Source organism: Scomber scombrus, chromosome 23 (genome assembly GCF_963691925.1).
Source record: "Scomber scombrus chromosome 23, fScoSco1.1, whole genome shotgun sequence".
Taxonomy (NCBI): Eukaryota; Metazoa; Chordata; class Actinopteri; order Scombriformes; family Scombridae; genus Scomber; species Scomber scombrus.
Genome location: NC_084992.1, coordinates 8,280,337 through 8,293,656, shown reverse-complemented (window position 1 = coordinate 8,293,656; position 13,320 = coordinate 8,280,337). Strand labels below are relative to the sequence as shown.

The following is a 13,320-nucleotide window of genomic DNA, read 5'->3' as shown; positions in this document are numbered from 1 at the left end:
ACTTTGCTAGTAATCACTAATTGTGACACAAATATGCTGTGTAATGTTATCAAGATACTCTACGAATGGAGGTATATTGGGTCAAGTTTTAACCTGTGACATTTACTGTACACAGTAGTCCACTGAGGCCTTTTTGTAAATGATCCCATGGGCTTTAAAGGGGCTTTAAAACTGAATAATAATGAAATATCAAGTCTAGACTATGTATTTCACCTCGTAGGTCGTATTACTTCTCACCACTCTCTCAAGCTGTTCCTATTACACCTCAACATCATCACATACATATGCCCAGAATGCCACTGGTTTAACCTTTCAGCATTTCAGCCTTCAGCCTACATTCTCAATATGGGTGACCCTAATGCTCAGTGCCCTACTTTTGCATGCGTCTGGGTGTGTTTATCTGTGTGTCTGGGGCAAGCCTTTTTGTTCACTGCTGCAAATACTGGAGGCAGCAGAAAGAGAGACCAAATAAAAAGACTGGAGTCTGCTAGCAGAACTATTTGCCCTTTCCTTTTCACTTGCTGTTATGTGGAGAAAATGAAAGAGGGAGATACAGAAAGAGGCTGGCAGAAATTAGACAAAGACCTGCAGTGAGACACAGAACGAAGAGCGATGACCGGGAGAAATTGAGAGAGGCGAATTGAAAGTCAGCAGCGTGACAAAAGATGGAAAGAGAGAGACAGAGAGGAGTGCAGAGTTGTGAGAAAGAGATTAAAATAAAAGAGGGAGAGGGCAAATGGAGACGGAGCGAGAGGGAGTTTTCTTGTTTGACGGCAGTTTGTTGTTCGCAGGGCTAATGTAACAATCTAGTGGTCAATTTAAAGACAAATACAGGTGCAATTTGAGGTTAAAACCCTTTTACTTCTGGCTATCTCGAAAATTTTCTTGCAATTTTCCAGTCTGAAAGATATTTTTCCTATTGTTCAAAAATAAATGGCAACAAATGATTTTTCATGATGGCAGGAATACAAGCTCTGATACTCTATCTCCTGCTATCCTGGCAAGCGAGTCTGCTGGCACAAACCTTACGAGCTGAGGATAGTTTTTCCTCTTGGATGGCCAGTTGCTTTCTTTATAGAAATACAGTGATGTTGGCTGAGCTGGTATAAATGTGCATGCAACTGAAATTCTGCAGGTTTAGTTGCTGTAGCAGCCTGGTTGGAACTTGTGCAGATGGTCAGCATCATCTAAATATACTTTTTAAGGAATAACAACTTCAGCTCATGCAGCGGTGCATTTGTTCAGTAGTTCTCTGCCTTGAGTCTTTACAGAATGTCACTTCTGATAACGTGTAGTATGGTAATTGGTAATCAAAAGCTCCAAGAAAAGGAATCTTAACAAATGTGAGCTATTGGGAAAACCCTAAAATCAGGTTTTCAGTGGTTGCAGGCGTTGGCAATATGGATACATTTTCCTATCTTGATATAATTTCTTGTTACAAGATGTATATATTGTTTACCAGAAATTCAACTGAGAAACAGTCCAACAATAAAATAACCATATGGCAATGATAACTTCTGGCTCATTCAGTGAATTAAACACCTTTATTAAAATCAAGGTGCTATCATATTGAGGAAAAAAATGATGTAATGTTAATTAAATATTGCAAACATTGACAACAGTAATCTAATAAATTACAGTGTGTGGCATGCTTTTGGTAGCAGTCTGGCATGCACAATAAATGCCAAATGCCGGTATGTATAGGAGCTTGTATCTTTTGTATTACCTGAACCGAGTCAAGCGTAGGGGTTTGCATTAAAGAACGGTTACAGTAGCACATACCACTACTGAAAGCCTGGAGGGGAACATGTGTCAGTCAGTCACCGCCTACGCTGCTTAAAGCAAGCAAACGTTGCCACACAGTGCTCGAGTGAGTTTGTTTTGTTTTGATCTTGCAGGTAGTCTGGTCAAATATGAAAGGCAAGTAGGTGGAAGAAGGCCAGAGCTTTTGTCAATGTTGGACTCCGAGCAAAAGGCTGTGGCTACTACCTGGAGGCAGTATACATTAGGGCATTCTGAGCTCAAAAAAGGCTTAATAGAAAGGATTTGTTCATTCATTGTTTTTGTGAGCACTAAGTTTGGTGGTATATAATAAGGAGATGGCTTACTTTGTATAAACAGCACAGCAAGATTTCTGTCGGTTGATACATTTCTTGTGTCTCATGGTATTTATCGTCACACTTTATTTTTTTAAACACTCTGTAGGAATCAAAATCCACAGCCAAAGCTTATTTTATTCTTTGATTTCCAAATGACCCCACAAGAGAGTGAAGTCTGGACCAGGCACTATGAAAAAAATCTAGGCTGAATGTCAAGATTGGAAAAAAACTCATTGTTTTTTCAAGGCAGTAAGGCATCATTTATAAGGACTTGATACATTTTACTAGAAGCTTTTTAATATTAATAGTGTGTTACTGATCTATAAAGGGTTAATGAATTATTAATAACCATCAAAAAGCCATTAGTTACTGTTAATGAACCCTTAATTACACATTAAGTTTGGCTTAGTGATTCTGTTGGTGTAGGGTGCAGTGCTCACACTCACTTGCAAAATTCACCGTATAACCACAACCTCACATTCAGTGTTTATCAGCACGAAAACATCTGCTACAGTCACATCTGAGCACCATCATCCAGCAGCAGCAGCAGCATCAGCAGCGGTAGACAATCCTGCTGTGGCTTTTCCGTGAAACACCACCAGACCTGCGGCTCACAGCCTTAACGTAGCTAAAATCAGCCTCTGGAGAGTCCAGTGTGGCTGCAGGCAAACTGAATCCAGAGCAACTGTGCGGTGACATTGCTTTTCATCAAAGGACGAAGAGATGGAGTCAGTGTGACAGAACAGGAGGGAGGAGGAGAGAAAGGGGGGGGAATGACAGGGTGGATTGATGAAAACGGGTTGTGACATGTTGGAATGAGACGGCCTGCTAACAGTGGACGGATGAAATGCTGTCGCTTTACATGTTTATGAATGTGAATAAGACAAGCTTGGATTAATTTGACTGGAGCAATTATCCAACAAGGCCTGCTATCTGAGACATGGAACCTGTTCGGTGCAACAGATGAACTGAACAACTGTTGTCTGACAGCTGAAATGTGGAAGCAGAGTAGAGGCAAATGAGAAGCAAGGCGTGCTTTTTCCAATTTTTTTCCCTCTTTTTTTTGAGCTAGCAACACATTCTCTTCCACATTTTTTCCCTCCCGTCTTACTCGTTATGCAAATCTGTCTTTTTCACTCTCCATCTCGCTGTTTCTCTTTCCATGGTGACAGACGGTGCCTCCTGTGCAGTTTAACAGTTATTACACGCTCTAAAACACACCGACCCAGAGAGAGGCAAAGACAGAGATGAAGAAAGAAGGATGACGGAGGGAGGCTGTTATAAAATTTTACATTGTTAGCATTGGGAAACTGCATAGAGAGTGTTTAGAGATTAAATATAATGCTTGAGTTACATGAGACCCATATCAGTGCAAATTAACATCTTTAAAATAATGCATAAATATAAGCAGTGTGAGACATGTATAGGATGGCTTTTTTTAAATTTGAAATTAATTTCAGTCTGCAATCAATAACAACATAATTAGGTCATATACATATATAAATATACAAATTCACATACATTCAGACATTCAGACATACATGCATAAATACACATACATACATAGACACATAAAAAGGAGGCGGATACATAAATACAACACAATAACATCATGTAAAAGATTTCTTCAGGCCAAAAAAGGTGTACGTTGAAACTACAGCTTATAATGCCTATAACATTCACATCATATTTGACCTGAAAAGGTAACATCAAACAACAACAAAAAATCATAATGACTTTCTTAAGTTTTGGATAAGGTGATAATTCATTTTTTGCTCTACATGATTTGAACCATTTTAAAGTCGACCAGTTTTTTTGAAATATGAAGATTGGATTAGTATTTGTTTGTAAATGAAAACATACTTCCACACAGTAAGTTATGTATGGGAACAGTACATGATGTCTAATGAAATTTGATGTAGAAGATCTTCAAGTTAATATAGTATTGCAATTGACTTTTACATTTTAGCTTTAATATAATCTGTATGTGGCTTTCATTGTTATTTATAATTCATTATCCCTCCAAGAAATGTAATATTCATTATTGATTTAATTTGTTGATTATTTTCAAAATTAATTGATTAGTTGTTTGTTCTATAAAATGTCTGAAAATGGTGATAAAATCAGTCTCTGTCAAACAGTAACTGTTTCCCAAAGCCCAAGGTGATGTCTGCAATTATCTTCTTCTTATTGGTCCATTTGCTAGTGTTTTCAGATCTTTTAACCATCTAGTCTCACGCTCTTTATCAGCAGAATGTTTGCTCATATGTCATGTATAGTAAATATGTAACTTTGCTCCCATGATAATATTCTAGTGTTGAAGCGAATACTTGATACATTGATTGATAAACTATTAACATTTTAAAGCTGCACTAATCAATATTTTTTATATCGACAATGGCTCAAACGCCTATGTGTGATGTAAAAGTTTCTGCTCAGAGTGACAAAGCCAAAGACGATTATCACCAGACTCTAAAGTTTGGTTTTAAGGCCCACTGCTTCACTGTCTTTGGTTCAGTCTCATTGCTCATTACTGATTTGCAGCCACAGCAGGCAGCTGTAAAAACTCTGATAAATGGACCATACGCTACTTGACCAGGACCAATGAGACATACAAATAGGCAACTAGCTGGTGATCATAGTGAAGCATTAGCCACTAAAGAGCTCTATTTGTCATAAACAAGATAATGTGGACAGAAACATGCCTACAAATGACATTAAATGTCCCATCACTGCTGGATGTGCAAACTGTTTGTTAGCACATTTGCCACATTGTGATAATATATTAATGTTGTATTTACAGCTTGTTGGGATACCCGACAAGGGCCAAAAAAAATCAATTAATGCAGGTTTAAGTGATTTATACAGCAAAAATTCCATATATTTTCAGCTAAAAAATTAACTGGTTAATTGGAAAAAGGACAAATTGATAGTAAAAGCTATCGTCACTTATAGCTTTATTCTGTTAGGGGTTTGTATTTTGTAGAATAATAAGAATTGATAGAATAGATTCCTGACTCCTGTTGCAGATCCTTCCCCTCACAAATGGATAAATGCCAGAGACCTATTAATATGCAGAAAGAAGCACAATAATGAATTTACTCCGCTGTAATGTCAGGACACGCCAGACTCATAAAAGCAATGGAGGGAAACGCTGTGGTTCACTAATATATATTATCAAATAATAATAATAAATAAACTTAATTTATACAACTCTTTCCTTAATAGTGTCACAAACCGCTTTACAAAAAGGAAATTAAACTAGGCAAGGCAGGTCAAATGAGAATAAAGCCAAAGCACATGAGCACAGAGAACATTGACAATAAAATTAATTAAATCAGATGAATAAAAACATATATCAGACATTTCCAAAAGCTTTCACAAAGAGAAAGAGAAAAGTTTTAAGTATAGATTCAAAGGCAGCTAGAGACTTTGTGTGCCTGAGTTCAGTAAGCAGAGAGTGTGGGGGCTCTAATAGCAAAAGACAGATCATCCTTAGTCATGAACCGTGACCTGAAAGTAATCAGCAGGGCTCTGTCCTGGTGTTAAGTCAAGCAGCAGTGTTTTGTACTAAGCACTGGTTGATACCCCAGAAAAGTGTGTTGCGATAATGATGATGATAATGAAGCTGAGAATAGGATATAATAGGGTATATGTAGAACAGTAGGGGGCAAAAAGAACGGACTTTAGGGACACCACAACTCAACAGAGCCAATGAGGAAGTAGAGTTACCCAGATCAACAGAAAAAATTCAGTTGGAGAGGTACAACCGTATTAGGCCAGGAGCCAAGCTCTTGAGGCCTACCCAAGGAAGAGATGTAAGAGGATACCATGTTCAACTTTAGAAGTGGCACTTCAATCTAAAAGAACTACAATCGAGCAATCAGCATTCAGTAACCATTCAGTAACTTTAACAAGAGCTGTCTCGGTACTATGAAGTGCTCTAAAACCAGATTGGAAACAGTTAAAAACACCATTATGATTCAGACACAATATCAACTGGGATGAAATTACTTTCTCTGGCAATTTGTTCAGTATATTTTATCAACACTGGGCAAACTTGATAAAACCTCAGGAACTTTGACGGCATTGTCACTGACAGTGGAGCCAGGAAAACAGTATGTTGTTGTTACTGATCTCACCGTGATATTTTTGATGATTGAGTCACCTGAGATTTGAGGTTGTGAGCTGACAGGAGGATTTGGATTCGGAGGACTCTGGAGCACTGTGGGGCCTTCTGGAGTGTTTCACATACATTATAGAGATAAATAGTAGTGATGGGAGAAGTGATTTTTTTGTCGTTTGGTGTTTTCTAGTGTGTTAAATATTTCAAAAATCCACAAGCATTTTCACTGGTTTGCAGTGAATTTCATGCTCATTTATCTCTAAACTTTACTCAACTGAGATAATCCCAAAGCTTTTAAAATTGTGTCCTTAATCTATCTTTTGTAGATCTATCTTTATGTAACTCAACTTCACCAATCCTTTATACATATTTATGACACTACAGAGGCTTTTTTTCCACTGAGAAAATGTCAGACACTTGAATACAGATCGATTTCAGTTTATTCACACGTGACCCACAAACTCTCTCTCTCACTCATTTCAGTCACCAAGGATTTAGTGAACCCAAGTGAAGTGTAAATACATGACTGTGTGTGTGTGTGTGTGTGTGTGTGTGTGTGTGTGTGTGTGTGTGTGTGTGTGTGTGTGTGTGTGTGTGTGTGTGTGTGTGTGTGTGTGTGTGTGTGTGTGTGTGTGTGTGTGTGTGTGTGTGTGTGTGTGTGTGTGTGTGTGTGTATTTGCATTGGTGCATGTGTGAATGTGTTAGACGCTGAGGGGCATATTAACTGCAGGGAATCCACCAAAGTCCACGGCAAAGCCACAGTTCAGAAACGGGCATGGTAAGGCTGCTAGAGGGGACGGTGAGGAAGAGACAACAGTCAGACTCATATTTGGCACCATTTGTACAATGCATTTTCAGTATTACTGCAGTGTTGTCAAAGATTGTGAAGTATTTAAGAGATTTTGTTGATTAAATGACTATGAAACAAAGATTCGACTGACCGATTTGACATCATTAGTCCTGCAAAACAAGCAAAGATGCCAAACAATGCCTGGTAAATATGAGAATTTGCTACCTATTTTCGGACATTTCATAAAGGAAAAAACAAATCGATTAACCTCCATAATTCAGTAATGTTAGAGTTTTAACCATTTTGGCACTGCTTATGTGATTCTTTGGAAGAAAACTGAATACAACATCATGACATCAACTGTCCATGAGTTCAAGAGTCCTCCAGCAGAGCCTGAGATATACAATGTTTGATGAACATGAGTATTTCAAATAATACTTGTTTGCATTCAACCGAATATTAACAGGGTGAAACTAGTGATGTGGCGCAAGACAGAATAATCAACAAATATTTATACGGACTGTATAGTGTCAGAGAAAAGATGACTGGTGGGGTTATGAAGCATTTGATTATGACCAACTTCCGTGCCTCTCTGAACCATTCAGAAGATCAACTGAAAATAGTAGTTAGTTGCAGCACTTAAATGGATTTGGATGGAGTTTGGTGGACAGATATCTGTTGTCCCAGTTGATTAAATTTTGGCTGTAATCTGGCTGTAGGATTTCTTCCATTAGATGATTAACTTTTTGTTTGTTTTTAGCTACAACTACTTACTCAGAACTGTTACACACCGGTTCTGTGCTGCAGTCTATCATCCGGGATCAGCAGCGTGGCATACATGTGATGGACTCTAAAAGAGATAAAAAATAGATAAAGATGATGGAGACAGATGAGGGAGCGCTACACCGGATCGTACAATACAATATGTGCAAGACTAATAAATAGATGTATGTAGAGGGAGGGCAGGAGAGAGATGGATGGCGGACAATGGAGGCAATGAATATTGTGTGTGTGTGTGTGTGTGTGTGTGTGTGTGTGTGTGTGTGTGTGTGTGTGTGTGTGTGTGTGTGTGTGTGTGTGTGTGTGTGTGTGTGTGTGTGTGTGTGTGTGTGTGTGTGTGTGTGTGTGTGTGTGTGTGTGTGTGTGTTGGGGTTGCTTTGGTGACTAATCATTTCCGTTTGAGACCCAGAGAGACACAGGCCCCCTGAGGCAGCAGTTCATTTTCTGATGAGTGCATGCATGCACGTTAACACACACACACACACACACACACGCTCCACATTGCCTTGTTCCCCCTCTGATGTAACGCCTGATGCAGTCATCGGTTTATGAGAGCATGAACTGTGCACGCGCACACACAACAAGAGATGTCAAAATGTCCCATTTTTCAGGTTTAAATGTCAGATGAGGAATAACACTGGCAGGTTAAGACAATAACAAATTGCTTGATATTCTCTCGTAGCCTTAAGGAAACCAAAAAAACTAAATTAAAATGGTGCAGCAGACAAATGTAGTTCTCAGCGTCATGTAATAGCTGAGCACATCAGGGGGTTGTACAATAAGCAGGCAATAAAGAACATGACACAAATACAAAGAAATTATACAAAGGCAAATGTCAGTTTTACAAAACAGGGCCAAAAAACTATAAAAAGTAACAGCAGGCTGCCTGAAAAATAGCAAGATAAAGGATGAATGAGATTAATAATGATGCAAAACTGATGTTTCTGTATGTAGATTTCTTTTTTTGCATTTGTCCAGACATGAAACCTGTTGCAGACCACAATTTTACATTGACTTGTGGGGAGATTGGGAAGCAAAAAATAATCTAAAACTCTCTTCACATAAAGTATGAACAGACTCAACAATGGATTCTCTTACTCATTCATAGTCTGTCCTTTGTACCACATGCAGCTTCCATGGGTTTGCTGTTTTAATTCATGCCATGCTGTAATTATGAAATCATATTATCACAATAGAATGAGGAAAGCTTCTCCAAACTGTAGCAGATAGCTTGAGTCTTTTGACTCTTTTAAAAACGCCATGAGGGAAATTCCACAGAATGTTTTATCTTCAGATCAGATCTGACATTGATTTCATATTAGTATGCAACTGATTTATCATTCTGAGTAATTTCTTAAGAAAATTTGCAAAATTAGCTTGTTCCAGCTTCCATTGATTATATTCTGTTTTCTTTCATCTTCTATGATAGTAAAATGAATATTGTTAGGTTGAGGACTGTCAGTCAGGACAAAACAAAACAAGCAGTTATCAACGTTTTCAACATTTTCTGACTATTTATTGACCAAACTATGAATCCATTAATTGATTACAACTTAATCAATGATGAAATAATCATTTGTCCATTGGCACATTTTCACTGGAAACTGTTAAAGGTTTAAATTCTCAGACCTGTGGAGAAATCAGTACATGAAAATGCTATTTTTCCTCTTGCTCTGTGAATATCCACCTTTGTGATGTTTTTTTTTTTTTTAACTCCGAGCTGCCTGTTGGATTCACAATAATACATTCTGTGGTTGTATGAGGTTGCCTTTATCTGAGGAAGGTTAACCGAGCGTGCTGCTCATTTTAAGTAGCCTCCACCTGCAAGCTGCCTGTCACAAAGCCTATTTTGTGATGGACTTTTTTCCTGTCATTTCATTATGGGCTACTTGTTTGTCACAGTCCTCTCAGGTGGTTTTCATCTGTCATCAGTCTCCATCTTTGTCTCAATCTTTTTTTTTTTTTTTTAGACACATTCATCTATCTAAAGGCTTTTACTCCCTTTTCTTCATAGTTACGTCATCACACCTGTCTGTCTTTCTTCATATTGCTTTTTCTTCCCTGACTAATTAGTGGTATATTTCTGTTCGTTATTTACATGAATTTGAATACACACATATATAAACACTTTATTTTGAGCCTCTTCCTTTCTCCATCCTATAATCCTTTCCTGCTTATCTCTCCTAGCACTAATAACTAATTAACTTTCAGAAGGTCCCAAGCCCAAAGTCCCTGAGGAAAACTGCTCCATAAAGAATTAAATCACTGTGTGTGTGTGTGTATGTGTGTGTGTATGTGTGTGTGTGTGTATTCAGCACATCTGTGCTTTCATCGCAGTGTCAAGTGTTTTTGTGAGGATGACCGTAAACATAAGCTTATGATAAAGAGATCAGAACAAACAGTCACGTGATTTTCATACTTGCGTCTCTTTTGCCCACACAGGACGTGACACCATGACAACAGAAATGCAGGAGATCGCCATCACAGAGGACAAGCCTTTACTCACGGGTCAGGCTGATTCCACCAAGGTCAGAGATGATGACACACACAAACAGATGTACAAAAATATGCACACACATGTATCTTGGCATGGAGAATCAGACATGAGCACACAAGTACATAATTGAATGGTTGTCAGTGTGTAATGCACAGGATCTGATATCTGTAAGTGTGTGTGGAAAACAAGTGTGTGTGTGTGCGTGTGTGTGTGTGTCTGTGTCTGTGTATGTATGTGAGACAGTGGTAGAGAGAGTGAGTGTGTTAGCATTTGTGTCCTTGCTGTGCATATGTGCATGAATGTGTGTGAGTGTGGGCTTTTTTGAGCCTCAGCAAAGCCTATATGTGACAACATGTGTTTCAAGCGCATGTGTGCACGACTGTGTGTGTGTGTTTATGCACAGCCGCAGCGCTGGCTCAGATCTGCCAGGGTTGACGTCAAAGCTCTGAGGCAGCTCATCTGCTTTGCTGAGCTGATGTTGCTGTTGCTGATGCAGATGCGGCGCTGCAGAGTGGTTTGCTGCTCACCGCTGACACCCTGTGGCAAAAGAGGAAATTGCACCACTAAAAAAAAACAACACTGCTACAGATTTACATAGGAGCCAAAACACAGGGTTTAATGTATTTAATTAACATCTAGACATGGCCAGGTGCAGGTGAATTTTTTAAATATTTATAGCTGGACCATTTTTATTTTATTTTTTCTAAACCTTATGCAATGCTTTTCAAAGGTTCCCAAAAGTCCTAAAGATTAAACAAAAGAAGATACATTGAGTTAATTAGCGAGATTTAGAGGTGCTTATAGGCATATTTCAGAACTTCAGACAGAGCCATACTAGCTGTTTCCCCCTTGTTTGTTTTTGTGCTAAGCCATTTTAATCACCTCCTGGCTCTAGCTCCATATCTGAGCTACAGACATGGGAGTGGTACCGATCCACTCATGTAACTCTGCAAGAATGCAAGTAAGTTGCCAAACAATTGAACTATTCCTTTAACTTTAGCTCTACAGTACTATTTATTCAGAGTGATATGAATGGTGATTCTGAGCATCCGGGACTCTATTTTGTCCTGTGGTGACGCGGGGTAAATCGATCCAAGGTTGCAAATGAACAATCCCATTAACACCACGACAGACTTCCTCCTTATGATCCCCAGCATCCCATAGGCACATGTTCCTCTACAGAGGCTCTGTGCTGCTCTGTCAGGAGTATAATGCTGTCTGTTCTGTCTGTATGGGTGTCCTCCAAATTAAACGACCACATACGTAGGTTGCGAATACTTGCACTCCATGATGACCCATTGGAGTGTGATATGCTACTTTCCAAAACCATTATTAATCATTTATAAAAAATAATTGTTTTATGGTGCTGTTGTTATAATGCTGCGGTCAAAGTCTAGCTAGGTGTAGGCACAAAAACCACTTGGTTAGGAAAAGATCATGCTTTGCATCAAAATGTTCAGTTGAAACGTGGTTACCGCTTCCTTAAAGTTTAGCAACCTTTGTCATTATGCAACAGTAAGCACCATTTTACTTTTTCACAGTTGGAAATGGGAAGTGAACAATGGTCTCCTGCAGCTTCTGCCACTTTTTGCCATCCACCCACAATCAGAACCTCACATAAGTCTCACCTCTCCTTCTGATGAAGAAAAAAAGAAACTAATCATTTTGACTCTATTCATTTGTTCTAATAATACTTCCTTCCCTCATTTCTCATAGGATGCCGAACTGGCTGCCAGGATACTCCTGGACCAAGGACAGGTAAGACTATTCAGATGGGTGTTCAGTTTCCTTTGAAATTCAGGTTTTAGACATACAAAATGTACAATAAAATCATAACAGAACAATGGCACCCATCAGGAATGGAGTACATCAGTGAGATACCTAATTTGCAAATAACGTTTGACTTGCTCATAATGAGTAACAGTTTCCCTGCCGCTCATACTTAGCTATATTCTTACAAAATGTGATACTTGTCTCCCAGACAATTGTACAAACATCACAGAAGATCTGATTCTTATCAAAGCCTCTTTATATTCAAGTGTCCTAAATCTACTATATACTGTACACTTGAAAACTTGAAGAGTACGGTTTAGAACCTGCTCTATGTGTAAAGTGCCTTGAGATAACTTTGTTGTGATTTGGCGCTATACAAATAAAGATTGATTGATTGATTGATTGATTGATACACACTATGTATTAGGACTGGATGATACATCTTAAAATGTATATCTTTTGTATATTTTACATTTTGCCAGAAACATTTGTGTTTGTAATTTGTTATTTCAATTTAAACACGCTTAAACATAAGTGCATTTGTATGTTGAAGGTAAAGGGGAAAGACGGCACTCCAGCATTCGTTTCAATTGATACAGGCATAAAGATTTAAAATCCCAAAATGTAAATATCTGGCTGTTCTCTTTCCCTTTTCCAGGAGCACAGTATTGAGACCCCTCATGGTGTTCTGCATGTGACCCTCCATGGCACACGAACCACCCGCAGGCCTGCTATCCTCACCTTCCACGATGTTGGTCTGGAAAGTGAGTATCTTTATTTCTCTTTCCCACAATCTTCGACTCGTTCAATACATTTTTTTCACTTTTCACATTCTCTTGTCTCTTTGGCAGGTAAGAGCTGCTTCTCCACTTTGTTTAAGTTCGAGGAGATGCAGGAGATTGTCAAGAATTTCACCCTGATTCATATTGATGCTCCGGGACAAGAGGAGGGGGCTGCTGCCTACCCTACAGGGTAGGACATCCACTATATATCTGTATGTTAGCATGCTCATATCCCCGCTGTGTCCCACAATAACCTTTTTTTCTTTTTTTAAATAAACTCCTCAGATATGGAAACAATCTTCTGTACTAGGCTTAAACCTAATCTCTGCCAAAAATACTTAACATTTCCATCTCTCACATCTCCCCCCTCTCCGCTCTCTAATACGCTCATGTCAGAGGTTTTAAGAAAATCCTACTTTTTCTTTTTACTCTGCGCCTCTTATTTCTTCACTTTTCACATCTCCATCACTTTT

General features: G+C 38.7%; 1 protein-coding gene across 1 annotated transcript in view; it reads left to right on the top strand.

Annotated features, from left to right (window-relative positions):
• Window positions 1-13,320, top strand: part of ndrg2 (NDRG family member 2) — a 35,314-nt gene that overhangs the window by 15,082 nt on the left and 6,912 nt on the right. Inside the window, exons 2-5 of the mRNA XM_062444651.1 lie at window positions 10,238-10,323; window positions 12,009-12,050; window positions 12,724-12,829; window positions 12,917-13,037. Coding sequence (XP_062300635.1) covers window positions 10,249-10,323; window positions 12,009-12,050; window positions 12,724-12,829; window positions 12,917-13,037 — 344 coding nt within the window. The 5' untranslated portion in view covers window positions 10,238-10,248. The remainder of the gene's footprint in view (window positions 1-10,237; window positions 10,324-12,008; window positions 12,051-12,723; window positions 12,830-12,916; window positions 13,038-13,320) is intronic.